General features: G+C 59.2%; 9 protein-coding genes across 9 annotated transcripts; 8 read left to right on the top strand and 1 right to left on the bottom strand.

Annotated features, from left to right (window-relative positions):
- Nucleotides 1-101: 101 nt before the first annotated feature.
- TRAVEDRAFT_44379 (GPI-inositol-deacylase) lies at nt 102-3,344 on the top strand (the record flags this gene model as incomplete). Its single annotated transcript, XM_008036827.1, has 8 exons — nt 102-326; nt 381-540; nt 589-1,659; nt 1,711-1,845; nt 1,897-2,220; nt 2,274-2,526; nt 2,583-3,104; nt 3,161-3,344. The coding sequence occupies 8 exons, from the start codon at nt 102-104 to the stop codon at nt 3,342-3,344; spliced, it is 2,874 nt and encodes a 957-aa protein (XP_008035018.1).
- Nucleotides 3,345-3,982: 638 nt separating this feature from the next.
- Nucleotides 3,983-6,846, top strand: TRAVEDRAFT_115554 (uncharacterized protein; the record flags this gene model as incomplete). The annotated part of the gene is given in 6 exon segments (XM_008037291.1): nt 3,983-4,528; nt 4,588-4,883; nt 4,923-5,916; nt 5,942-6,435; nt 6,458-6,459; nt 6,476-6,846. The coding sequence occupies 6 exon segments, from the start codon at nt 3,983-3,985 to the stop codon at nt 6,844-6,846; spliced, it is 2,703 nt and encodes a 900-aa protein (XP_008035482.1).
- Nucleotides 6,847-7,545: 699 nt separating this feature from the next.
- On the top strand, nt 7,546-9,091 carry TRAVEDRAFT_118048 (uncharacterized protein; the record flags this gene model as incomplete). Its single annotated transcript, XM_008037290.1, has 5 exons — nt 7,546-7,626; nt 7,692-7,780; nt 7,836-7,978; nt 8,032-8,293; nt 8,350-9,091. The coding sequence occupies 5 exons, from the start codon at nt 7,546-7,548 to the stop codon at nt 9,089-9,091; spliced, it is 1,317 nt and encodes a 438-aa protein (XP_008035481.1).
- Nucleotides 9,092-9,482: 391 nt separating this feature from the next.
- On the top strand, nt 9,483-13,269 carry TRAVEDRAFT_69883 (uncharacterized protein; the record flags this gene model as incomplete). The annotated part of the gene is made up of 16 exons (XM_008037289.1): nt 9,483-9,518; nt 9,572-9,631; nt 9,694-9,768; nt 9,832-9,974; nt 10,036-10,171; nt 10,233-10,241; nt 10,302-10,394; nt 10,447-10,587; nt 10,643-10,956; nt 11,013-11,484; nt 11,539-12,112; nt 12,171-12,350; nt 12,408-12,414; nt 12,469-12,609; nt 12,663-12,722; nt 12,782-13,269. The coding sequence occupies 16 exons, from the start codon at nt 9,483-9,485 to the stop codon at nt 13,119-13,121; spliced, it is 2,781 nt and encodes a 926-aa protein (XP_008035480.1). The 3' UTR covers nt 13,122-13,269.
- A 1,026-nt stretch (nt 13,270-14,295) lies between these two features.
- TRAVEDRAFT_116357 (uncharacterized protein) lies at nt 14,296-15,573 on the top strand (the record flags this gene model as incomplete). The annotated part of the gene is made up of 5 exons (XM_008037288.1): nt 14,296-14,405; nt 14,475-14,596; nt 14,714-15,013; nt 15,287-15,366; nt 15,442-15,573. 5 exons carry the CDS (start codon nt 14,296-14,298, stop codon nt 15,571-15,573), a joined length of 744 nt encoding a protein of 247 aa, XP_008035479.1.
- A 361-nt stretch (nt 15,574-15,934) lies between these two features.
- TRAVEDRAFT_118207 (uncharacterized protein) lies at nt 15,935-18,624 on the top strand (the record flags this gene model as incomplete). Its single annotated transcript, XM_008037287.1, has 4 exons — nt 15,935-16,306; nt 16,961-17,507; nt 17,585-18,400; nt 18,449-18,624. 4 exons carry the CDS (start codon nt 15,935-15,937, stop codon nt 18,622-18,624), a joined length of 1,911 nt encoding a protein of 636 aa, XP_008035478.1.
- Nucleotides 18,625-19,046: 422 nt separating this feature from the next.
- TRAVEDRAFT_115541 (AAA-domain-containing protein) lies at nt 19,047-21,831 on the bottom strand (the record flags this gene model as incomplete). The annotated part of the gene is made up of 8 exons (XM_008037286.1): nt 19,047-19,468; nt 19,547-19,829; nt 19,883-20,350; nt 20,400-20,534; nt 20,590-20,920; nt 20,985-21,419; nt 21,473-21,595; nt 21,647-21,831. The coding sequence occupies 8 exons, from the start codon at nt 21,829-21,831 to the stop codon at nt 19,047-19,049; spliced, it is 2,382 nt and encodes a 793-aa protein (XP_008035477.1).
- Nucleotides 21,832-22,435: 604 nt separating this feature from the next.
- TRAVEDRAFT_69880 (uncharacterized protein) lies at nt 22,436-23,536 on the top strand (the record flags this gene model as incomplete). The annotated part of the gene is made up of 1 exon (XM_008037285.1): nt 22,436-23,536. The coding sequence occupies one exon, from the start codon at nt 22,436-22,438 to the stop codon at nt 23,534-23,536; it is 1,101 nt and encodes a 366-aa protein (XP_008035476.1).
- A 120-nt stretch (nt 23,537-23,656) lies between these two features.
- Nucleotides 23,657-25,024, top strand: TRAVEDRAFT_69879 (uncharacterized protein). Its single transcript, XM_008037284.1, has 2 exons — nt 23,657-23,669; nt 23,724-25,024. The coding sequence occupies exon 2, from the start codon at nt 23,851-23,853 to the stop codon at nt 24,982-24,984; it is 1,134 nt and encodes a 377-aa protein (XP_008035475.1). The 5' UTR covers nt 23,657-23,669; nt 23,724-23,850; the 3' UTR covers nt 24,985-25,024.
- The last annotated feature ends 525 nt before the right edge of the window (nt 25,025-25,549 follow it).

The following is a 25,549-nucleotide window of genomic DNA, read 5'->3' as shown; positions in this document are numbered from 1 at the left end:
GAGGAGAAAGGGCGCGAGCGGAGGGTGAATGCATGACGTCGGGGACGAACAGGCGCGAGGAGCGCCCGCCGTTTGCTGCAGACGTCGATGAGCAGCACGCGATGTCCAGGCTGCTCGCTCTCTTCACCGTCTTCTCTCTCGTCGCCGTCGCCACGCTCTATTATGCCGGTATCGACACGCTCAACACTCTCTCGCCGCAAGGATGTCGCATGTCCTGGATGTGGCCGTCGTACATTCTACAGTCCCGCTTCGATCATTCGTGGACACCGCTAGCGCGTCGCTACAGCCTATGGCTTTACCGTGAAGGCAATCTCGAAACCAGCGAGGTATGTTCCGCTCCGAGAGTGCAAGGTGTAGGGGTCTTGACTGAGCTTCAGTAGCTTCACGGCTCGCCCGTACTCTTTATTCCCGGAAATGCGGGGTCCTCGCACCAGGTCCGCTCTATAGCGTCCTCTGCCGCTAATCAGTACTTCTCGGCCCTACACGAAGTGTCGCCTGAATTTCTGAGCAAGGGATACAAACCCCTCGACTTCTTTGCTGGTACGCTTTCTCTGACGCGCTGTTTACCGTTGCTAACGTTGTACGTAGTGGAGTACAACGAAGACTTCTCCGCCTTCCATGGTCCCACCATCGACTCGCAGACGGCGTATGCCAAGCGGGCCATCGACTACATACTCTCACAATACCCAGCAGATACTTCCATCATCGTCATGGGTCACTCTATGGGGGGCATAGTCGCGACGGCTCTGCTGCCCAACCCATTCATCTCCGCGATCATCACCATGTCGACACCACATACTCTGCCCCCCGTACGGTTTGACCGCCGTATCGATCACATATATGCCGACAACCTCAAGGACCTAGGGTCCGATCCGACCCCTTTGCTATCTCTATGCGGCGGCGCGACAGACCTCATGATTCCATCCGAATCATGCATCCTTCCTGCTCTTCCTAGCCTCGACAATACCTCTGTATACCGCCGCACAGTATTCACTAGTGCTCTGGAAGGCTGCTGGACTGGGGTGGGTCATCTTGCCATGGTATGGTGCCACCAGGTGCGTTGGCGCATCGCGCGAGCGGCGCTCGAGATTGCTGCGTCGCCTTCAATGGAAGCTCGTGCTGCGGCCATGGATCTTTGGCTACGCGACGGGCACACCCTACCTCCTGCACATACGCCGTCTGACATCCTGCGTCTGCATCCTGGAGGATACAACGCTGTCCCGCCCAATCAGCACCTTCTTATCCGCAATCCCTCTGACACGCAGTCGTACATGCTCCCTGTGCCAGATCCTGAAGATGGCCTCACGTCGGCTAAATTCATCCTATATGCTTCACAAGGCTCCATACCTCCTGTTGCGCCTCACCGCCCTCTGCCGTTCCGTGCAACCGTTTATATCTGCCCGAATTCTGATTCACTCACCTGTTCTCCGCTGCCTCCTGACACATTGAAGCTTATTCCGAGTCCTGTGATGGGCGCGCCGTTCCCCGTCCCAGATGCGGGCTCCGACGAGTCGGAAGGCGTAGTACTCTTTGAGGCGGACGTCCTCCTCAGTACGCATTCGAGCATTGTCGTCAAAATTGACTCCGGGGACAAAAAAGGCTGGGTATTCGGCGGTTTCGCTGATAGCGAGCTTGTGCTTGCGGAAGTCGGCCTTTCAAGTAGGTTCATTCCTCGAGGTGTCCGGTGCATTCCCTCATGCTAGCATATAGGGCTCTTGTTTTCTTCGGCCCGTATACCGATACCAAATGGCATCCGTACGGAAGTGCAGCTACCAAGACTGCCGGCAAACGCACTTCTTGTGTATCGCCTCACCCCCGGGTATGACCCGGAGTCGACTTGTTCAGGTAAGGCTCTCATTGCGTTCATGTACTTCCCTCGCTCACGTCTTCTCACAGTTGATACGCTGTTCCTTCCGCTCCTCACACACACTGCGCACCCATCGGAGACGCATTATCACTCCCTTGCGCCGTCCTTCCCTAGGCGAATTCTATTGCATACCCATGCGTCCGCACCTTACATCGCGTCTCAATATCACGACGGGCACAAGATAACCATTCACTCATCGGGCGAATGCTGGGTTGATGAAATCGAGCTGAGCGTAGATTGGTGGGCAAGCATCGGGCGATGGGGTGCCCGGTATGGCACTGCGGCGGTGTGCTGGACGGTCGGCATTGTCGCAGCTCTGATGTGGGACTGGTGGCGGTTGGTGGAAGGAGGCGGTAAGCATTCATGTCATCTGCCCACACAACTCAATATACTCACGCACACCTAGCCCCCATACCGGATGTCCGTAGCTCACTCAGCTACTTCGCCCGCAGACGACTCCCTTGGATGATGCTCCTCTCGTACTTCGTTTCCCTCTTGCCTCTCCGTGTCGGCCTCTGGCTTGGCAACCGAGGCAATGCTGCATTTGCTCCCTTCTCAGCGCTCATACTGCCTATCGCCTTCGGTCTTGTCTGCGTAATGTGGTGGCTGTTACTCGTCTTGATGTGGCCGCTGCGGGTCGTTCACAAGCGATTCGGGAGGTATGAATATTTCCGTCTTTGGTGTAATCATCTAACTGACGCTCATGCGCCGTCAGACGCAGAGAAGATGCGGTGTCGCGTAGGCCTATGACTACCCTGGTCTCCATGGGTGTCATTTTCCTGGTCATCTTCGTGTTGGTGCCATGGCAGGTGGCATTCCTTGGATGCTGGTTGATTCATTTCTACACGTGTGCTGCCTCCCTTGCCGAGTTATCACTGGTGCCGGCGCACCCCACTGGCGCCGAAGCGGTTCCCCTCGTGCCTCTCGCATCGGAATTGTCCCAAAGCCCAGAGCCACCATCCTCCGAACGCCCAGACGATGAGCCAAGTCCTCCGTCATCAGCCGCACGTATACCTCCAGTACAAGTGGTCAACGCCCACCTACACATCCTGCTGCTCATGACATGGCTGCTACCGCTCGTAGCACCCGTGTTAGCGGTCTGGGTGCGCACCCTTGCAACCGCGGGGCTGACGACGCCCTTCGACGGGGACCATAACTTCCTGTATGTTGCGCCGTTCCTCGTCCTCGTCGAGGCACTGGGCGGCAGCGACGCAGACCGATACGTAAAAGCTCTCTTGTGAGTTGTGTTACATTCATTGTATAATTTGCGAACTAACGTGTTTGATTGGCTAGCGAGAGAAAAGAACGCGTGTCGCCGAGATGGGGACTCGCTGGGCTCGCCGGGGTTGCGTTCTTCTTGGGCCCGAGGACGACGTACTATGTGTTTGAGACGGCGAGCGTCGCGATCGGGTGGGCTGTGGTGAAGCGGATTAGCCCTTTCTATTGGAGTAGACGGTCGTTGGTACGACGCAGTTAGACCCACATATGTTGCAGAACCGTTCTCTTGTAAGTACTGCATCTGCCACTTGTCTCAACACGCGCGTCTACTATAATAGCGCTAGGCCATAATCCTAAGACCTTGTAATTGATACAGTTTACGAGATATCGGGTCGGAATATGACGCATCGTGGCCATATCATGGATTACGTCGTGTTGTGAATACAGACAGACAGACGACATGGATGGACTTGACATCATCGTAGCGTCGGATGAGAGTGTGTGGAATGGGTCCGTTTCTCGGTCCGTGGCTGTGAGCGTTGCAGATCAGTTGCAGGGGCAGGCACCGACCTCCTGCTTCATGCTGCCTGCGACACCAGTCTTGTCTCCCTCTCGTCCGCGCCCCTGCTAGCATCCGCAGCTCTGCTTCGCACAATTCGACGTAGACTGAGACTGCTGCGAAACGGACATCTGGACGGTTGTGACGATACGACCCCGCGATCTCTGGCAACTGCACCCCGACTATACCTCCACCTCTATCCCGCCTGCGGAACCACACAATATCGCTACACTCGCTTCGCCCATTATACCTTGGAATACCCTTGCATACCCAGCAGCAGGCTGCACACCCACCGCACTAAACCCTGTGACGGATACGCCGCAGCATCGTAGCAGGCCATGAACGGCGTCCGACGCTTCCTCGGTGGAGGGACCGGGAGCGTAACTTCAACCCCTTCCTCCCAGACTTCTCCGCTTCCACCTTCCACTCCCCCTTCTACGACGAATCCGCTGAACGTCCCGCCAAAGCCGTCATGGCCACCCACATCATCGCCGCCGCAGAACGGCGCCTCGCTCGAAGACAGCCCGAAGCTGACGACCGCCGCGCTCTTCTTCCGCAAGGACCGGCAGCGGCCGCCGGCCTCCTCCAAGTCGGACGAGGACACGGGGAACTCGTCCTTCCAGTCATCCCGCGACTCGGTCGACTCTGGCCGGACGTCCACCCAGCCGTCCTCCCCCGTCGCGGGCCCCTCGTCGCCGCGGATACCCTTGCCCATGCGCGTGTCGGAGCTCGCGCGGAAGCCAGTGGACGGAGATGGGCGGCGCTCATCGACGATGCTGAGCTCGAAGGACGATCTGTTGATGAGTCTGTTGGCGAGCGAGGCGATCGTGGACAGCAGGGGGTTCGAGGTGTTGAATGCCGAGGAGGTTGAGGAGCTTAAGAAGGTGCGCCCAGATGCTCGCGCCGTCTATAATCCCTGCTCGAACATTGTCTCTTTCTATAGGAACATACCGTGCTATCGTCGCGGTTAGTCGCCCTCAACAAGAAGCTCACCCTAGAGACCAAGATACGCGATGCGGCGCTCTCACTATCGAAAGCGAACGCGTCATATAAGAACGTCAACAAGCAGACTACCGAGCAGCTCGACAATGCGAATCGCAAAGTGGAGACCGCACAGAAGGAGCTCTGGCGCGTCTCGGAGCGGGCGGGCGAAATCAACCGCAGGCTTCTCGAGCACCGCGCGGGCGTCCTCAGCTACTCGCTCCGGAGCATGGAGAAGAAGATGGCGCCTCCGGACACGTTGAACGGGAACGGCGACATCTCTGCTTCTGGGTATAGCACACCGAACCGGAACTCGCAAATGAGCCCGACACAGTCGTCGGTCATGAGCGGACAGTCGACCTCCTCACGATCGCGGTTCGATGGCGCGCACTTCTTCGCAGGGCACTCCGATGCAATCGTCCCTGGGCCCACACGACAGGGCCCGTCATCCGCAGAGGTCACCGCGCTACAAGAGCAACTTAAAGCCGCAGAAGCCGCTTTGGATGCAGCTAACGCGCAGCAGCAGAAACTCACGCGGGAAACATCGTCATTACGAGTCGAGCGCGAGCAAATAGAAACGTCTATGGGCATCGAGTTGCGGCAGGCGGAGGAGATGATTGCTGCCCTGGAGCGGCAGCTGGCCGACATGCAGGGTCTGGGAGACCGACTCGCTGCGCTCGAGGAGGAGAAGCAGGCCTGGATGAAGGACCGGAAGGAGCTGGACGAGCGACGGCGAGAGGTGGACACGCTTGAACGACGTCTGGTATTGCTGGAGGACCGCGAGGCGCAGTCGCAAATATTGCGGGACCAAGGCGCCGCGGACCAACGTAGCGGCGTCGCGGAGAAGGAGAGGGAGATCGCAGAGCTGAAGGCCCGAATGGACGCGGAACGTGCGGCGTGGCTCGCCGAGAAGGCGGCGTTGCAGGCGGGCGGGGCGAGTAAGGCGGAACTCGAGCAGGGCGCGGACGCCCTCCAGGAACTCATGCAGAACCATGGCATGCTGGTCTACTCCCGAGACAGATCTATCCGCGGCCTTGCGACGTCGATAGGGAGGCATGTAGAGGATCTCAAGGCCAAGGTCGACTCACATGCCAAGACGCAGGAGGAGTGGAACATGTCTCGGGTAAAGCTGGAGGAGGACATACGCACAGGGTTAGACAAGCGGGAAGCCCTCGTCCACGAGATCGAGGAGGCCCGCAAGGAACGCGATGCTGCAAAGGCGGAAGCGCGATCGTTCGAAGCCAGACTTCGAGTATGTTCCCCACCCGTGCTATCAACTACTGAGACTCATGTACCCGCCATAGGATATCCAGGAGTCCGGCAACGGGCCTGTGGTCGAGTACACCGGCGACGCTGCCAAGATCACCTCTGTCCTTCAGCCACTCTGGACCATTCTCCCTTCACCAGAGGCGCGTGTTTCTAAGCTCGGCAAGGGGGGCAAGCTTGTGTCGTCACCGACCACCGCCAGCCCAGTACTGACCCGGAGTGGTGCATCGCTCTCCGAGATGGACGTCCGCTCGCTTAAGACGCTTTACGACGCCAACTCGTTCCCCTTGTCTGCACGCCCCGGCGCCTCCGAGACCTTCACGGTCGAAGCCTTTGCGAATCGCGTCCAGGCACTCATTGCGGACGACCGCGCCCTTATCGAGAGGCTCATCCGCTTCGCACAGGCGCACGACTTGCTCAAGAAGAACGCGGAGCGCGCGCAGAAGCTTGCACAAGAGAGCAGCACCGCGCTCGAGACGTACCAGAAGCAAGTCAAGATACTCGAGGAGCGCAATATCTCGATGATATCCAAACAGGCTGCATAGTAAGTGGAATTGGTATCCTAGCAGTACTCATCTAACCAGCACATGCGTCCCACAGCCAAGACGAAATGCAGAACTTGCAGGAGGCCATCGAGCGCATCACCGCCGAGAAATTGGAGGTCGAGACCCAGGCCGCCGAGCAAGCGGAGACGTGTCGACAGCTTACGGATGCCAACAACTCGCTCAGCGCACGCGTGCTGAAGCTCGCGGAGGAGGGCGCCAGCACGTCAGATTCGATACGAAAGCGGATGGAGGCGGAGCTCGCGGAATGCAAGAGCTCACTTTCAAAGGCCCAAGAGGAGATCGAGACGATGCGGGTGTCGCAGCAGACACAACAAATGGCGCTGCTCGAGGAGCTAAACTCCGTGCAGACCGAGAACACAAGCCTCCGCGCACAACTGCGGAAAAAGTGATGGCCTTGACGGCCGCACCCCCGGGTGGCGTCCATCTACGTTTCGCGCGCACCCTGGTCCCTAATGTCGTTCCCCCTTCCCCGTCGCTCATTATTTGGTTTTCCCGCAAGCGCGCGCACACTGTCCTTCGTCTACTTGCTGCTCTTGGTCCGGACGAGTCCCTTCTTGTTTGGTGCACACCTCGATGACTGTATCTCTACCGCATATCGATATCCGCATCGCTAGCTACTACTCATTTCCACATGTTGCATCCTCGCCCATGTAATCGTCCACCTTCGTTACGGTAGGTAGTGTCCATGATGACCGTCCTCTTGAGGGCATGCTCTGTGTAAATACCATGACTAACTTACAAACCTCTCCTCGCGGGTGTGCCTCATGAACGAAACCTCCTAAGAGCTCTGAGGATGGCCTGATCAGTTGAGCCATATGTGTACACGTTCGCAGCCGCAGTTCTAGCCTCCTGTCGCTGTCAGCCGGAGACCAAGATGATCTGAGCTGGGCCCGCAGCCTCAGCGCTATCCTATCGCGCCCGAAGCGCCCGTCGGAGTGGGCGGTTTGCGGAACCACCACAGCCAAAGCCCTCGCTTCCATTGCCAATAGCTCTCTCTCTCTTCGACTCCTCCTCTTTCTCGGTAACCTCACGACCCTGACGTGACGCAGGCAGTCTCTCTCTCTCATATTGTCTCTACTATGGCCCCCATGGAGGGCATCGACAGCTTCCTCGACGAGCTTCCGGACGTGGACCGCCGGTCATGCCGGCTTTTGGGCCCTACCGCACTGGTGCGCGCTCGCTATCTCGTGGGGAGGTGCTGGGCGGGTAGCTGACGGGGCATGCGGCGATATAGATTGTGCAGGGCCTCATGGGTGTGCTGGTCATCCTCTCGTTGGTGTACAAACGTCATCGTGAAAGCCCGAAACGACCATGGAGGATCTGGTTCGTTTTCTATTTGCAGCTGGCGAAGCACACGCATTAATGAAGGGCTTCGCAGGATATTCGACGTTTCGAAACAAGTTATTGGCCAGATGTTCGTGCACGGGGTGAACGTGCTCATTTCGGACGTTGTCGCGCACGTCTCGTCAGGCAACGCATGTGTCCTCTACTTCCTCAACATCCTTCTTGATACGACCTTTGGTGCGTCGCGATTACCGCTGGATCTATCCGTACTTCTAATTTTTCTACCCTAGGTGTTGGAATCATTTATCTCGTTCTGCATGTCACGACCTATCTCTTTACCGTCAAGTGTCATCTGAAGGGCTTCGAGACTGGAGTCTACGGCACCCCTCCGCGCATCACCTACTGGCTCCGTCAATCCGCCGTCTATGTGTTCGCACTCACGACCATGAAACTCCTGGTCGTCGCTCTTTTCGCAGCTCTCCCCATCATATTCGACGCGGCGGAATGGCTGCTCACTTTCTTGGGACCCAGTGATGCCGCCCAGGTCATATTGTGCGTTTTTGATCGTATGATCTCACATAGTCTCTTTTCATCTGAACAATTCACAGCACCATGGGCCTGTTCCCAATTATGATGAACGTCATTCAGTTCTGGCTGATTGACTCGATCGTCAAGGGCTCTGATAGTCACTCCCCGCTGTCTCTGGATGCCGACTCGTCCCGCGGGTCTGACGACTTGGACAGGGAACCTCTCTTCCGAACGTCCGAGGATGACAGCGACGACGATGACGGCCTTCCGGCCCGCCACGATATCGAGAACCCCCGTCCTATATCGCGCTCGCGTTCGAGGGACGTTAACCGTCTATCCGGAGAACCAAAGTCTGTCAGCTCGGGCACCACGACTGTCATTCCGTCCGGCTCGAGCACACCCTTGCCAAAGCCCATCGACACGGCAGTTGCGGCCCACGCCTACCCTCCAAGCCAACACACCATTTCTCCTGGTACCTCGCCGTCTTCTTCGATGTCTTCGTCCTCTGCGAGCTCTTCGCACTCCCATTCACGGTCGAAGGGTCGGAGACGATCTCCGCCTCCTCCGTTGTCCCTGCGACCTCCCAAAGCGTTGTATCCGAACGTCGAGATCTCGAGGACCGCGCCATTGGAGGAACCGGAGATACCCCGCGACGAAGATGAGAAGTGGGATGCATGGGGCGACGACGATAACGAGGACTGGGCCGAGCGAGTGGGCGAAGACGAGTGGACTGGACGGCGGATAGCGGCGAAGAGGGACGCTGTGGACGATACCTGGCGCGGACATGATCCTCATTTACGTGATGTCGCACCGATCTCTTGAACGGTTTTTAGATACTCCCTACTCTCCCTTGCATATGCCTACGTACCATAGTTTGTATAATATCTTCGTGCACCGCTAGGTGGACGCTTCGCTCGCTTGAGGCTGAGGGAAATGTGCGGCTACGGAGCGGAAGTGGCGGCGCGGCGATGCCGGACTCAGAACAGTGGGCCAGCTTTGGCGACGGAGTCCGCTGCAGCTGTACTCCGGTGGTCTTCGCAATCTTGCTCTTCACCACAGCTGTCTCTTGACTTCTGGCTTGCGACTCGCGCAAGGAGGGCCACACTGAACGTCTTTCCTGGGGGGATACCTGGACTCGGCACCTATAGACGCATTTGATTGACTCCCTCTCCGGCGCACGCGCAATAATCAGACGACTTTGGAGAAACACCTCATGGCACCCAAAACACAGAAGAGAGCAGCCGCCAAGGTACGTTGCTGAGCGGCTAGGAAACTGTTCGATCACTGCAACTGGGTACGTAGTTCTACCAGGAGGATATCGTACGGCGCAAGGACGACTCGAATACCTTTGGAGTGATCTTGGTGTGTAGTCCAGTCCTCACTTCATGATATACTGATTGCGAACTGGACACGACGTTCCGTAGAGGTGCTGGCAGGATGCAGAAGAGACACCGCCCGCGGGCGATCACATCGACCCGCTCATGAGGCCTCTTGTGCAGGTGCGTGGGGTTGCGCCACAAAGTGTGTCCAGATGGTATGGGCGAGCTCACACTCGGTTACAGGGCGAGGTCGGTGTGTCATACTTCCCTAAACCTATGCGAGAGATCGTACCCGAAGACACGCTTGAGCTCGTGGACCGCTTGTACCAGCCGGGCGACCTTCTCAAGCGAAGCGTAGACGACGTGCGGTCCGGAGTGGTGACCAGGTGCGTACGTTGGTGTGTATTTCCTTGCGCATATGTTTAAGCGACATTCTTGCCGGGTCAGGACACATGTGAAGGGACGGCTCGAACATGCGGTCAGTAGCTTCTCGCTCCCGGGCTGGAAGTCCATGGAGGAGATCGAAAGTGCGGTGGAGATAGACATGGGCGAATATGTCATCTACAACGATTGGGTCGGCCAGGTGCGGTCCCGCGACACTGATATGCACAGAACACATCCGTTCATACTCTGCGAATTTGCAGGTCGTGGAGGTTCGTCTCTTCTTTCAGATATTCTTCTGCGCTGCGTCATGCTAACAGCCCTGGGAATAGATGTTTGACGAGTCTCTGGTCGAGGTGCCTGGCGGTACCCTGGTGCGCTTGCCCGAACTCAGCGCACGGCTGGCAGTAGGAGAGAAGGGCCAGGTCAGTTATAACTAATTATACCGGTGAACCGGTGTTCATACTCTCCTTAAAGGACATTCTGCCACAACCGATGACAAGCGTAACAGGCATCCTGGGATTCCTGATCGGCGGGACAAGACCTAGCGACCGAGATACGGTGATAAACGTGAAGCATACTGTGCTCGCAATTGCATGGCTTGCGATCAACCAGTCGGTGGGTCCATAATCTGTGCTCTCAATTTGTGGCGACAATGCTCAAATGTATCTAGCTCTCACCGGAGGACGCTCAGGGCAAGCCGCGTCCGCAACGCTATTGGTACGGCGCCGATCTTGGCAAGCTCACGACTATCACGCGAAAGGCAGAGGAAGCTATGCGCGTCGGCGATCGTGTGAGGCTAAAGAACTCCAGGGATGGTCCTGTAACAAGACACGGTAGACCTGCGGACGGCGGTATTGAAGTCGACACGCTTGTCGTACAAGAGACGCGGACATCTGTCGACGTGCTCTGGCAAGATGGCACAAGAGAGACAATGGACGTGAAGCAAACAGTACCCTATCTCAATCCCGACGAGTACGACTGCTGGTAAGTGGGTGTGGGTGACGCACAAATATAGCACAGGCTAAACGCTTTCCACCCAGGCCTGGAGACCACGTCCTGTGGAAGACCGAGGACCACAAGCGCCATGTAGTGGTGCAATCCGTGAACGCTCAGGACCGAACCGCGTACGTCCGCGTAGTCGAGACTGGCGCCGTGGAGCTTGCCTCCGTACTCGAGCTGGACCCACACGGCTCGGCTGACTGGTCCCCGCTCGCGCCTGCAACCGACGGCCTCGGCGTGCGCCGCGGAGACTTCGTCTTCATCCACCGCGAGGGCACGACCAACGGCGCGCGGGCGCCCATGGTGCCCCGCATCGGCGAAGTCGAGGAGTGGGTGCGCGAGGCTCCTGCACTTGGGCCGAACGGACAGATTGGGGGATGGCGAAGCGAGATGACTGAGCTTGGCAGTCGTATTGCGGAGCAGCGCGGTAAGGAGGGGAGTGTTGAGGAAGTGCCGCTGAAGCAGGCGCAGAAGGGTGACACCTCCCTCAACTGGTTTGGTGAAGTGCTCGATGTAAGTTTTGCAGTTCCGGTAGACTGCTGCACGCGTGCTAACGACTCGTGAAAGCTACGCTTGGATGGCACCATAGAAGTCGTCTTGCCGAGCTCCGATACCGTCGTCGTTCCTTTAGAGAGGCTCACGCGGCTCTACGACAGCGTAGAGCAGCTTGAGGATCTGTGGGGCGACGACGAAGGGACGGTGGAAGACGAGGACGACGTCGAGGTGTGGGAGATGGACCAGGACGGCCACTGGGTCGAGGGGACCATGGATGACGACGACGATGAGTGGGAGTCCGCCGACGAAGAGCTCGACCCTGCAGACAGCATGGACGTCGAGGGCGGCGAGTGGTCTCCCTCTACCGACACGGTCACGATCCCACCGCCGGTAAACGGAGAGACATTAATGGCCGTCGACAGCGCGCTTCCGCCAGAACCGCAGCCGTCGGCCACCGCCAAGTCACCGTCGCCACACCCCTCAAAGGAAGCAGGCGACGTTGAAGATGGACCGTGGAAACGCTTCGAGGTCCTACCCTCCGCGCCGGTTGACCATGCGTTCTATAACACGCCGCCTGCACAACATACGCGGCAGTTTATGGCGCGAATGTCGAAGGAGTACAAGGCCTTACAGAGCAGCCTACCAGGTGCCGTGTTTCTCGCTTCCAGTCTGGCGCGATCGCCGTCGCTGACGATGGCCGGCAGATTCCATCCTCGTGCGCGCATATGAGGATCGGACGGACCTTCTGCGGTCTCTCATCATTGGCCCGGAGAATACGCCATACGAAGACGCGCCATTCGTGATCGACTGGATGCTCGACGCCAACTTCCCGCAGACACCGCCCATAGCGCACTTCCTGAGCTGGACGAACGGTAACGGCAGAGGTGTGTGATTTCATTTCCGCAGAAAATAGGCGCGATGCTGACAGTCGACCATCACAGTAAACCCGTGCGTTTTGCCGAACCGATGAGATGCGCGTCGCACCGCTAATGATTACGACAGGAATCTGTATGAGGAGGGCAAGGTCTGCCTGTCGATCCTCGGCACTTGGGCAGGCGATAAGAGCGAGTCCTGGAGCGCATCGCGATCGTCGCTGCTCCAGGCTCTGGTGTCGATCCAGGGCCTCGTGCTGGTCAAAGAACCGTGAGTCCTGCATGCGTGACGCATGTCGCTCGCCCCCACTCACAGCCTATCAGATGGTTCTGCGAGCCTGCCTACGAGAAGCTGCGAGGCACCGAAGACGGGATCGTCAACAGGTAAGCGACTCTATTCCTGAAATCACAACCAATCTCCGGTCTGACATCACCACGCACAGTCGGCTGTACAACGAGAAGGCGTACGTGCTCTCGCGCGGGTTCGTGCGGCGTGCGCTCGAGATCCCGCTCGGGGGGCTCGAGGAGGAGCTGCGGTGGTTCTACCACACGAGCGGGAAGCTGCGGAAAGTGCTGGGGGACGCGCGTGCGCTGATCGCGAAGAGCACGGCTACGCAGGGTGACGCGGAGGTGCCCGAGGCGGACCGCGAGCGCGCGGTGCCGCGGCTCTCGAGTGGAGGCATCATTGCGCTCGAGCGGACGCTGGGGAAGCTGCAGGTACTGCAGGATGCGCAGACGGCGACAGAAACGAACGCTGCGGACGACGCGAAGGGCGAGCGGTAGCGGCGGTAGGGCGGCGTGGTGCGCGGTGTGGTGTGGGTAGGTGGGTGGGTCGTAATCTGTTCTTCGACTTCTTGGGCCTCAGAGACATCCGCTACTACTATTCGTTCACGCAGGGAATCGCAATCGATGTATTAGTCTATCGTCCACGCTAAGTTTGAGATGTCTCTATCGTGGTTACCGTGGAGAGTTACTACTGTGCTCTGGTGAGGATGCCAGGTCCAGATAGGCAGCGCGGAGAGGAGGGCTAAGAAGGATCTAGATAGGTAGTGGCTAGGCCGGGTGCGTATGGCAGAGGGCAGGTGGGTCCGACGTAGTCTCGTGTCCAGACGTTATAGGTCACGGGGTCCTTCCAAAACGGGACGGGCAAAGAAACGAGCAGAGGACCCCCCTATAACGTCTGGCGCACTTGGTATAGACGGGTGGGGGTAAGGTCACGCCAACGCCAGAAATAAGTCTGTCCACCCGTCAAACACCTTGACACGCCCTCGATCGGGCAAGTCTATCAGTCACTCTGCGGTCACTGTCCGCGAGCGGGTTTTATTTATTCGTGCTACTCCGCGCGCTGCAGTCTCATTTTAATACAGACCATTGCGGGCTATTCAGACACACTCCTCTCAATTTCAAGAATTATTTGGGCGGAAATTGCGTTGTAGGAGTCCTGAGGCGATCACGCTCGCGCGGCGTGCGCGCACGTCGAAGTGGGGCCGCAGTGACCTTCGTGACTTGGTGACCTTACCCCCACCCGCCTATACGAAGTGCGCCAGACGTTATAGGGGGGTCCTCTGCTCGGTTTCTTGCCCGTCCCGTTTTGGAAGGACCCCCTATGACGGCTGGTGACGAGACTAGGTCCGACGCGTTCGGCGGGGTCGGCCAGGGCTTCCGGATAGTCCGACGCAGTTGGTCCAACACCGAGGGCTGCCTTCTTCTGCTCCAGCTCCACCTCCCACTCTACATCGACATCACTGCGGCGTTTGTGTACATATTACCGTACTCTTGCTTTCTCTTGCGCCTGCTGTGTGCTTTGACCCCTCATCCGCCCGCAATCGCGAAGCTTGGACCCGTTCTGAACCGCTTCGCAGCCACAGACGCACTCGCTTATAACTCGCAGCAGTCGATATCGCGCCCCCATCGAACATCACACACGCCGCTTTTCTAACGTACACCTTACCGCACGATGGACTCCTTCGAGGCTGCCCCCGAACACCCGCCGCTCTCGCGCAACAGCTCGAAGCCGAAGGGCATCCTCAAGAACGCGCCGCTCGCCACCCCGGGCGGCATCCAGCAGTGAGTCCCCATGGCCTCTCCCTGCGCGATCGCGCGCCATCTGCGCGTGTGCTGACCGTGCCCAAGCAGCCTGCAGTGGGACGAGGAGAACCTCGCGCTGACAGAGGCGCAGAAGGACAGCCAGATGAAGATCACGGAGCCCAAGACGCCCTATGTGCGCTACAACGCTGAGACGGACACCGTCGAGGGTGGTGCGTTCTGCTCTCCCGTCTTACTCCTACCTCTGGGTTGTTTCCCCTAGTTAAGGGGGAGGACAAAGCCTCTGGGTGTGACGCTGGTGAATCCACTGACGTCGTATGCGCACACAGACATCCCGAACTTGGACCTGAACGGCCGTGTGGCGAGCCCGGGCCCGGTTTCGCCGCTGCGCGCGCCGTCGCCGACGAGCAGCACCGGGGCGACAGGTGGGGGCTCCGGCCCGCCGTCGCGGCGGACGTCGTTCTCGAGCTCGAGCGCGGGTGGGCGGTCGTCGACGCCCGGGCGCACGAGCCGCTCCTCGAGCCGGAGCACGAGCTTTAACCTGCCGAACGAGGCGCGCGAGGTCATCCGCCTCGATGGGCGGCAGCCCGGCGACGAGATCGAGTGCGAGGAGGAGATGGACGAGGAGGGTGAGTGCTTTCTCTCGCGCTGTGTACTGAGAGGTCGGATCCGAGGATGTCCGACTGTGCTCAGATGGGTGCGGGTATGTCGAACTCGGAATACAGATAGCACTGGCGAGCCAAATCGCCGTTGTGGCACGGTTATGCTGGTCAACATGGTCTTATTCCTGACACGGGTTATCGGATATAGTGGCCATAAGCTGATATGCCTCGGACATCGGACCTCCTCTGTCAACGCGGCATACTATTTGACATGACAGAACTGACGGGGCCCATTTACAGCTATGAAGAAGCACGCAGAGTTCGTGCGGGCGCGTGGGAGGCACTACTCGAACGAGGCGGAAGCTATGAAGGTGCGTGCGGTTCCAGTCGCCGCTGCGGTGGCGGCGCGAGTGTGGTACATATGGAGATGCTGACATCGGCGCCCACCCCCGCAGAAGGCGAAGGAGTTGATGGAAGAAGACGACGAGGAGACGTCGTCTGTTGCGGAGTCCGCGAGCATCGACGAGGACAGCGTGATGGAGGACGAGGACGGGTCGCATGTGAACGGGATTGGGATTGCGCACTGAGGGCGCTGCTGAGACGAAGATGACCTGACGCTGTAGTGTACGGTAGGACTGCATACCCCTTGGCTACGACTATGTGCATGCCGTGTACGACCACCGCTCTATCAGCCAAGGCGTGACTTGATTGACAGAGCGGGCACTAAGTATACCTGTCCCCTTTGGGCAGGGGCAGGAGCCCGGCCCACGTGGGAACTTGAGGAATGCGGGGATGGCCACATGCGGGCTCCCTCCTCTCCTCGCCTCTCCCAACCTGCGCTCTCCCACTGTGCTCCTGCAGCCGGCCTGCGCCATCTTTCCCTCTCTCCCCTCTCCCCATCGCACATCTCCCATCTCCCCCTGGTCTCCAGCCATCTCCACGCCCCATATGGCCTCCCTGGACCTCCCCGAGCCCCCTACGCAGGCTACGATTACCCAAGCTCGCGCGCAGCTCGTCTCCCTGCACGACACCTCGCGGCACCTCGAGGCGCGCATCGCCGAGGCCCGCGACGTCCTCGCCCGCATCGTCGACGAGCGCACCGCCGCGCTCCGTGAACTAGAGCGCGAGCTCGCCACGGTCGAGGACCGTGTCGCCCTCACCAAGGCCTACGTCTCGCCCATCAAGCGGCTCCCGCACGAGCTCCTCCGCCAGATCTTCCTGTTCAACTTCGAGGACTGCGCGTGGTCCGCGTGGGTGCTGTCCGCCGTGTGCGCGCTCTGGCGCAAGGTCGCGCTCGGGATGCCGACGCTGTGGTCCAAGGTGCGTTTCCTGCCGCTGCGGCGTCTTTCCCTTCACTGCCTCGTCTCCGTGTGCTCTTTCCATTGCCCTTCCGCGTGTTGTGGTAGCGCGTCTTATGCTCTAGATGAGCGGTGTGTCCGGCGCGTCACCGGAGATAGGACCCGCCCCGGTCCTAGACCCGTCGCGACCGCTGCCAGGTTCATCACACTGTGTTCGCACTGGGCAGGTCGTTTGATCACAGACTAGGCAAGAGTGCTAGCTTGTATTATCAAGGACGAGCTGTTGAGACCCCTCCTGCCTGCAGGCGCGTTTTCGGTCCTACCGACCGGCACTTCGCCTGAAGGCTCAGCGCTCAGTCAGCAGCCTTCTCCCATAGCATGGAAGTAGTCGGAGCTTGATGCGAGCTCGTCGCTTACGCCACATTGCGTTGCCGTAGCGTGGAGCTCCTCGAAAGCCGTGATCACCACCGCAGCTACTTCAGGCATTACCTCCGGTTGTGTGCCATATCTCTCAGGGTGGTTCGTAGGGGGGAGGGGTTATTGTGCAACCTTTCAGGCGAGTTATGCTCTCGCTGCCGTCGATCGCTTATGTGCCTTCTTGGCAAGCATGTTGCCGCCTCCAAACGGGGAATAATGGACCGACCGTGCTCATTCATACGCTTGCGTTCTGTCACAGATTCGCCTTGTTACGACACAGGCCTCTTCTGCCGAAACCATACGTCTCTGGCTCGAGCGATCCGGCCGCTCCATCCCGCTCGACATCGAGATACTACTCAAGTCGCCGTCCGTACATACCGGCGTGGTCGAGGGTGTCTCCCGCCGCAGATACCTGTCTGTGCCTCATGCTGCGGGTGACCCCTGGGTGGCTGGCGGGTGGACGACGCCGCCACCTCTGGTGCAGACAGCGGGCGCAGGTGGCACGGCTGTGCACCTGCAGATAGGAGGCGCACACCCTACTGTGCACGTTGTCCCCGTGCAAGCTGTCGTCCCAAACGACGGCATGGGTCCCGCGCCTCCGTCACCAACACATACGCATGAGTGGGACATTCCGCCCCTCTCCACGTCCGACAGGATGCCCCTGTCGACACAGCGACTGCGGAGAAATATGCACTGGGGACACATCGCGTTCTACTACCTTGTCGAACAGATGCACCGGTGGGAGCGCTTCATATTCCGATTCGACAAGCAATTCGCATCCATTAGCGCGCTCAAGTCTGTCGAAGGTCCGTTTGCGTCTTCTGCCGTGGCGTGCATTCATTCTCCTGTTCCGTGTGTGGTACTGATTTCTGGCGCGTGACAGGGGACGCGCCGATCTTGCGGGAGTTTGAGATCTCGTGTACGGACCCAGCCTTCTATGGCGACTGGAAGTGGCTGCCGTCCGCGCCGGTGAACGCGCAATTCGACATCAGTAGCCTTCGGACCCTCACGCTCCAACACGTCCCGTTCAAGTGGTCTTCGCCGATGCTTCGCAACTTATGCCACCTCCAACTCCGCAGCCTGCCCACGGTCCACATTGCGCTCGACCGGATTCTCCACATCGTCTCTGCGAACCCGCAGCTCGAATCGCTCTCATTGCACTTTACGTCCCCGAGCCAGCCCGTACTCCCTCTATCCTCCGTCACGCTTAACGAACTCAAAAGCCTGAACCTTGGTGGGCACTACCTCCTCTCAAGCCTGCTCGACTCGCTCCTCCTCCCCGCGCTCGACACGCTCATCCTGGATATCGAGGCCCGCGATCCGATCGAAGACACCGTTTCGCAGCTGCTCTCGCGCTCGGGCACACCCCCACTCACACGTCTTTCACTCTCTTACGGCGCCGCCCCGGGTCCGCACGCGGGCTTCTACTGGGGTTCCGGCGCGGGTGTCGCGTCATGGCATTTCCTGGGAGAGCTCGATCACCTGGCGGCGCTGCACGTCGGCAGCGCGCCGCTCGAGCCGCTCATCTCGGCCCTAAGCGCGCCGGACGATGATAACGGGCAAGACCGGTGGGTATGCCCGCGCCTCACCACGCTCGCGATGCGCGGCTGCCATGCGCATGGGGATGGCGTCTCAAAACTTGTGCAGATGGTCGAGGCCCGTAACCCAGATGCGGGGATGATGGCGGGCGGCGGCGGTGGTGGAGGCGGCGGCGCCCTGGGGCTCGCAGGTATGGGCGGTATGGGAGTTGGGATGGGGGCGCCGTTCGGGATGACACCTACGCGGCTGCGGCACCTGGAGCTGTACGACTGCACGGCGCTGGGCCCGGACGTGACGAAGTGGCTGAAGACGCGGATCGAGGAGGTGGTGTGCACGGAGCCGAGCTTCGAAGGGTACGTCGGCCGCCTCGTCGTCGTGCATTGACCGTGTCCGGCTGTATCTCTGTGCTCATGTGCTTACCGCGCGTCCCCGTTCTGTGTGCAGTCGATATTGTATGGCCGAGGCCCACCACTGGTAGCCCGTGCAAGATCATGATGTATTCTCGGTTGGGGCCCGGGTCCGGGTGCTTGGGGGGTATTTAAGGGATACGTGTGCGTGTTTGTAGCATTACTCTTGCGTCCGTGTACTTGTACGGTAGTAGCTGCTCTTGCGATTGGATAGATGCTCTGGAACTTTCAAACACGGCTGATAATCGGTATGCTTTCTCCTTGCTTTCTCTCTGCTTCTCTGTCTTGTGCGGACGTCTATTGGCCACGCCTTTCCAAGGTACTCGTAGTGCTACATTACGTCCGGAAATCCTACACACCGCTCTCCATAGTCCTTTGTGCACCTCCATCGAAGCCCGCTTACATCCCGAGGCCCATGAGCGCGCTCGTCAGCCGCTCCGCCGCGTTCTCCGGCTCCTGGCGCGCCATCTCGACCATGCTCAGCAGCTTCTTCACGCCCACCGTGAGGCGCGCATCGCCCTCGTCGTCCCCGTCCGTGAAGCCCGCCTGCGCGAGCATGCCGACCGCGCGGCGGCGCTCGTCGTCGCTGCGGAACAGCTCGACCTCGCGCAGCACGGTGTCGAGCGCGCGGAGCGTCGCGATTGGGGGGACGCGCAGCTCCGAGTCGAACACCTCCGAGAGCCCGAGGTCGGTGAGCACGGGCCGCTGCGCGGTCGTCGCGATGATGAGCAGCCGGCGGCCCTTGGGCGGGCGCCGCGCGAGGAGCACGAGCAGCGTCTGCAGCACGGAGTTGGAGAAGCGCGGGCCGATGGGCGTGAAGTCTGTTTTCGTGTGCGTGGCAGGGAGAATGGTCAGTCAGTCGGGCGTAGGGAGAAGAGGGGGAGGAGGGAGGTACGCACCGAGGAGCCGCTCGAGGTTGTCGACGACGATGACGCTCAGCGGGCTCTTGTAGCTGTCCTGGAAGACCTTGGCGATCGCGGCGACCTTCTGCGCCTCGGAGAAGCCGACCATGCTGTCGGGCGTGATGAGCTTCATGAAGGGGTACTGCGAGGCCTGCGCGACGGTCGCTGCGAGCGCGGTCTTGCCGGTGCCCGGGGGACCGTGTAGCAGCACGCTTACGAGCGGCGTGCGTGTCGACGAGCGGACTTGGTCCACAAATAGCTCTCCGGAACGCAGGATCTCCTGCAACGCAAACGTTGGTCATGGACATACAAACCTGTGCGAACACAACGCACCTCCACGACAGAGCTGAAATGGATGATCCCGTTCTGGACGACGCCCTCGAGCTCCTCCTTCGCGACACCGAACGCGGGCTGGACCTCGTCGAGCGCGTTCATGAAGTCCTCGCGCTTCACGCGCAGGTTCTCGACGTCGTCCGAGATGCCCGCGAGCGTGCCGACCTTGACGTGGCGCGAGAACGCGAACGAGGTCGCGCTCTTGACGAGCCCGCTGATCTCCGCGCCCGAGAAGTTCTTCGTGAGCGCGGCGAGCTCGATGAGGTCCACGTCGCGGTCCATCACGCCGTTCTGGCGCATCTTGGACGTGTGGATGTTCAGGATCTGCACGCGCCCCTTCTCGTCCGGGAGCGAGATCTCCATGTGCACCTCGAGACGGCCGGGGCGCAGGAGCGCCTCGTCGATCATGTCGAGTCGGTTGGTCATGCCGATGATGAGGATGTTGTTCAGTTGGTCGACACCGTCCATCTGTTTGGCGGTAAGTCGAGAAATATGACAGACGTCGGGGCATGCTTACCTTGGAGAGAAGCTGGTTCACGACGCTGTCGCCTACACCTGTACCTCCTCCCGTGGAGCCACGTTGTTTGCAAATAGCGTCCAGTTCGTCGAAGATGATAATGTGCAAGCCACTCTCGTCTTGCTTCTCCTTGTACTGTGTACGGCATGAGCATCGCGTGGGTGGCTTTAGCTTACCTGCAGCCACTTACCTCCTTCTCCGCATCCGCAAACAGCTTACGGATGTTTTCTTCTGAAGCACCGACGTACTTGTTTAGAATTTCTGGACCGTTGACGATCTTGGGCTCGCGCGCGTTCAGCATCTTTCCGATCTGCCGTGCCAGGAGCGTCTTTCCTGTTCCTGGGGGGCCGTACAGCAAAATACCCTTGACGTGCTGAATACCGAGCTTCTCGACGAGTGCAGGCGGGAAGACGCGCGAGGCGAAAGCACGTCGGAAGATGGAGCTGAACTCTTGGTCCAGACCACCGATACCCATGTCCTCGAACTTGAAGTTCGGTGCAAGAATGGCATTTGGCGGGGCCCTATAGCCGATCAGTACCATTCAACCAAATACTCTTACACTGCAATGTAGGTGTATATACGCACTTCTTTGCGCTCGACTTCAGCTTGATGGCGCTGTCTGGGGACTTCATGAACGTGATGTCGGTCTTCTCCATAACGACGCCGTAGTGCGTCGCCTCCGACTGTCTGCCCGGGAGGTCGACGATCTGCACGCCCTTCACGGCGACCCGGAGGATTTGGCCGTGGAACTCAAACGAGAGCACCTCGCCAGTAGCGAACACGATTCCGTTGTACGCGCGGAGGAAATTCTTGGCCATGTCGTCCGCAGAGAAGGCTTCCGCGATTTCGTGCCCGCGCTTGGCGAAACCGACCTCGAGATCAACGGATTCGAGGTAAGGAGGCGGGGAGGGCATGGGCTCGACCGTGACAGTATCCCCCGCAAGAGAGAGTCCGATCCATTGCCGTTGCGCCGCAGAGGCACCAATGGTACCTGGGGGGATCTTCCCCGTGTTATCATGTCTGAGGACGAAGGATGAGGATGTGAACGGAATGAACGCTGAGTACAGACTCACCTGGTCGTGAGCGGGTAGGCTTGCTTGACCACAACATGCTGGCCCTGCGGGAAGTCAGAGGCGTTCACGATCAAGCAGTTGCTGTATGCCAGGGGCTCGCTCGGGGATGGCTGCACGGAGAATCTGGGGCACGCGTTAGGCTAGGGACATGATCGTGTCGGAAGCAGGACGTACACTCCTCCTCCCCGAGGCGGGGCCTTTCTATCCTGTCCACGCTTCTCGTATCCAGACTGGTCATCGTAGCGCGGTGCCGGGACGCGTTGAGGCCCTCCACGCATAGGGTCGCTACCACCAGGGACGCGAGAGTACTGCTGGGGCGGAGGGGCAGCCGGAGGCTGATTCGAACGGAAGAAGCTCATAGTGGTCGAAGTCTAAGAGTGTTTGGCCAGTTTAGATTACAATACAGGCAGTCCAGAGTGGTCGTCAGCAGTCGTAGTTCCACGTAGAGATGGTATGCAGTGCTTGGCAAGAGGTTGCAGTCGCCCGCTGCGCGGCGACCGCCAGAGCCCGCACGCAGGCGCGCGGTCGCCGTGCACTCTCTTCCAGAGACCTCCACGTTCCTTCTAAGTCCTTACTGCTGCACTGCCCAAAAGCTGCTACTCATGCCTCACGAATAACGTTGCTCTCAATCAGCCATTGTGCGCACATAAATCGAGGCACGGCTGTGGCCAAGCTTTAGTCTCTGCTACGCATGCACGCGCTCTGCTCCTTGCTCAGCCTCCAGGCTTCTTCTGGATAACACTGTATTGTGGACTATATCTGGCACGGTATGCAAGAATTCGACCGTGTGCCCGGCGCGGTACCGCGGGTACAGGTGGCCCAGTGTGGCCACGGACCGGTATGGAACTCGAGCGTCGCATGAATTGACACCGGTCCACTGCTGACAATGAATGAACTTGGATTGGCTCCGGTATGTTCCCTAGATACTATAAACCCACGCATGCGTTCGTGCCAATTCACACAATGCCCGACGTCACCCACATCCCCACCGAGCTTTGGCACGACATTATCACCCTAGCATGCGTAGATGGCGGCCTCACGGGCAGGTCCCTTGCGCTCGCCTCTAGGTTCTTCTATGCACAGTCGCTCTGTTGCCGTTTTCATTCTCTCGCATTCAATTCTCTCCAGCAGCTCGAGGGATTTCTGGCGTTCCTACGTCTCCAGCCGGTTGACTATCGGCCGAAAATACAACATATCTGTCTCTCCCTCTTGGATGAACCTGTGAAAACATCTACGGTCTCTTTGAAGGCTTACTCCGGGATGGCGCGGGAACAGCAAAGAGCTCACGACTTGAAGACTCAAGAGGAGAGAGCGCGTTGGGACGGAAGGTTCTGCGTCACGTCCATTGCCTTGCTCACCCTTGCTGCGCGGACGCTACGTACTCTATGCGTTGTGGAGGACGGCCTGGCCCCGCTCCCCCTCACATTTCCATGCGAGCTCCCTCAGCTGAGGGAGCTGAGTTGGAAGGGGAAGATCCTCGCGTTCGAGCCGAGCGCTTTGGGGCTGACCGGCACCTCTAGGTTCACGGCAACCTTCCCTGCGCTCGAACGCGTCCACTTCATCACGACGGCGGTGGACGGTATAGTCCCCATGATTCTGCTCACGAAGATACCGACGATCACCCACTTTCGGATATCCAATGTGGGTTACGTCGACATCCTCCTCCCCGACGCGCTTGCCAGGGCCCTCGGTGTAAAACCCATGTATCCCTGGCTCGCAGATGGACCAGAAGATGGAAATGCGGACCCGCAGCAAAGTTCTGTCTCCTCCCTTTCGACGCCCCGTCCCCACCTCCGTCAACTCATCATTCAGGGCACGTCGTCTGCGCCTGGCGGCTGGTGCTGGCACTACAATCGAGAGTGGGCTAGGATTCACTCCCAGCTGGAGGCCCTTGCGCATGGTCCGGGTCTCGATGGAACACACACGCTCGTCTTGGATAGACCGTGGTTCAGGGCGCTTCGTTGGCCTCATCGAATGCGCGACTATTGGCTGGATCGTATACAGGGAGGCCGAGGCTGCTGGGTCGAATCCGAGGCACAGGAGGTCGTATCGGAGGGACAGTGAAGTCAGCCTTGTTCGAACCTCCGAGTACGCCCTCGCTCTCGTCGTGGCAAGCATGGACATGGACATCTCGAGTCGCTCGCTGGCTCTGTAGGCGGTCGTGTAGCAGACCTCCCCCGGTCTGTGTGTATGTAAAGTAAGTGCATCGTTAGTGTGTCCTTGTACTGCAATTCACGCCGCGGTACCGCAGCTTTGTGACTCCTTCTCATCGTTGATGTACACCCGACGCAGCAATTGCATCCGGACGCGTACCACGTATAAAACCCCGGGCATCATCCTCACCTATCGTTTCCGACTTCTCTCCCCCCACCCTTCCAATGCCCGATGTCACTTCCATTCCCACAGAGCTCTGGCGCAACATCATCACCATAGCGTGCACGGACGGTGGCTTCACAGGCACGTCGCTCGCGTTCACCTCCAAGTTCTTTCACGCGCAATCTCATGATCTTCGCTTCCACTCCCTGGCCCTCAATTCTCTCCGCCAGCTCGAAGGTTTCTGTGCGTTCGTGCAGCTCCAGGCGCAGCACGGCAAGCCCAGGATCGAGCACCTGTACCTCTCTTTCTTCAACATTCCTCAAATGCTCCGCTCTGACCCCAGACACGCGGCCCTCGGACACAGTCGGCCCATGGAGTTCGACAACTGGACGACGGAGGTGCAGGCGCGCTGGAATGAGCGACTCGCCGCCGCCTGGACGACTCTGATCACACATGCCGCCCCCACGCTACGGACGCTGTGCATCGTCGAGGAGGACGTGCCGCTCGCGCTCGGGTTCTCGTGCGACCTTCCGAGGCTGGAGGAGCTCAGCTGGAGAGGGTACATCCGCGCTTTCCGGGCTCCCGGCCTACAAGAACAAGGAGCGAGCTTGCGCAGATTCCCGTCACTCAAGCGCGTTCACTTCGTCTCTGGCAACAGCGACAGCGTGGTGGACGCACTCGCAGCGGCCGTCCCGTCGTCGCTCACGCACCTGCGTATCTCGAACGTCTCCGACTGGGACGCGAAGCTGCCCGCCGCCCTGGCGCGCGCGCTCGGCCTACCGCCACCTCCGAGTCAGTTCTGGGATGCGCCTGATGACGAGGATGTGCAACCCGAGGAGGCGACCCTACCGCACCTTCGCGTCGTCGTTATCCACGCGATGCCTCCAGATACCAGCGACGAGGATGCAGCCCCTTTCTACTACGACCCATGGCAATCGGTATGTGAAGAGCTCGACTGGCTTGTAAGAAAGGGCCAAGAACGCATGGACCGCGTGCAAGTACTTATGGTGGCAGGGAAACGGCGTTGGGGCTCGCGCTGGGCGGCGGAACGCATGAGAGTCAACTGGCTTAGTAGGATGACGGGAGGACAGGGTTGCTGGACTGGGTCAGAAGAGGAAGAGGTAGATTTCGAGACCGCCTACGAAGACGACCCACACGAAGAGTATCCTTCAGACGTCGACGAGGACTTCCTGTAATTATTCTTTGGATACGTTTCGCTCAGCATATGGACTCATGAAGGATCTTACACCATCCCTAGCCCGGGCCCGGGGCCCAAATTTGCAACATGCGTACATGCACCCCTCGTCGTTACGACTAGCTAAAAATCAAAACAGACCAAGCACAAATCATCCATCTGAACTACCGAGCTCGCAGTCGAATGACCGGTCACAAGGCACAACAGAGAGAAGACCAGTGAGATCCCCCGACGACACAAGCCGGTACTGCAGTGGCAAGGTCATCGCGCCCCCGGGTTGCAAGCAGAGCCCAGGGGACAGGGGCGGCAAAAATTAGATAACCAAGAATGGGGCCGGTGGCCCCATAATAGTGGTTAAACTATTAAGAACAGATACTACACTTGATCTAAGCCAAAAGGCCAGAGTGGTAAGGATTCACAACGTCCGAGCGAGGCTTATATACTGGGGGAGATGCGCACGGACCATGCGCATTGCTTGCTGGACGCGTGCGCACAACAGATGATGGATTGATGGGATGAGCCCGGAGCGGAAGGCGGAGGCTTTGGATCCTAACAAGAGCAAACAG

This window comes from Trametes versicolor (genome assembly GCF_000271585.1).
Source record: "Trametes versicolor FP-101664 SS1 unplaced genomic scaffold TRAVEscaffold_3, whole genome shotgun sequence".
NCBI classification, from domain to species: Eukaryota; Fungi; Basidiomycota; class Agaricomycetes; order Polyporales; family Polyporaceae; genus Trametes; species Trametes versicolor.
The sequence above is the reverse complement of the archived record's forward strand: the minus strand, read 5'-3'. Positions and strand labels throughout refer to the sequence as shown.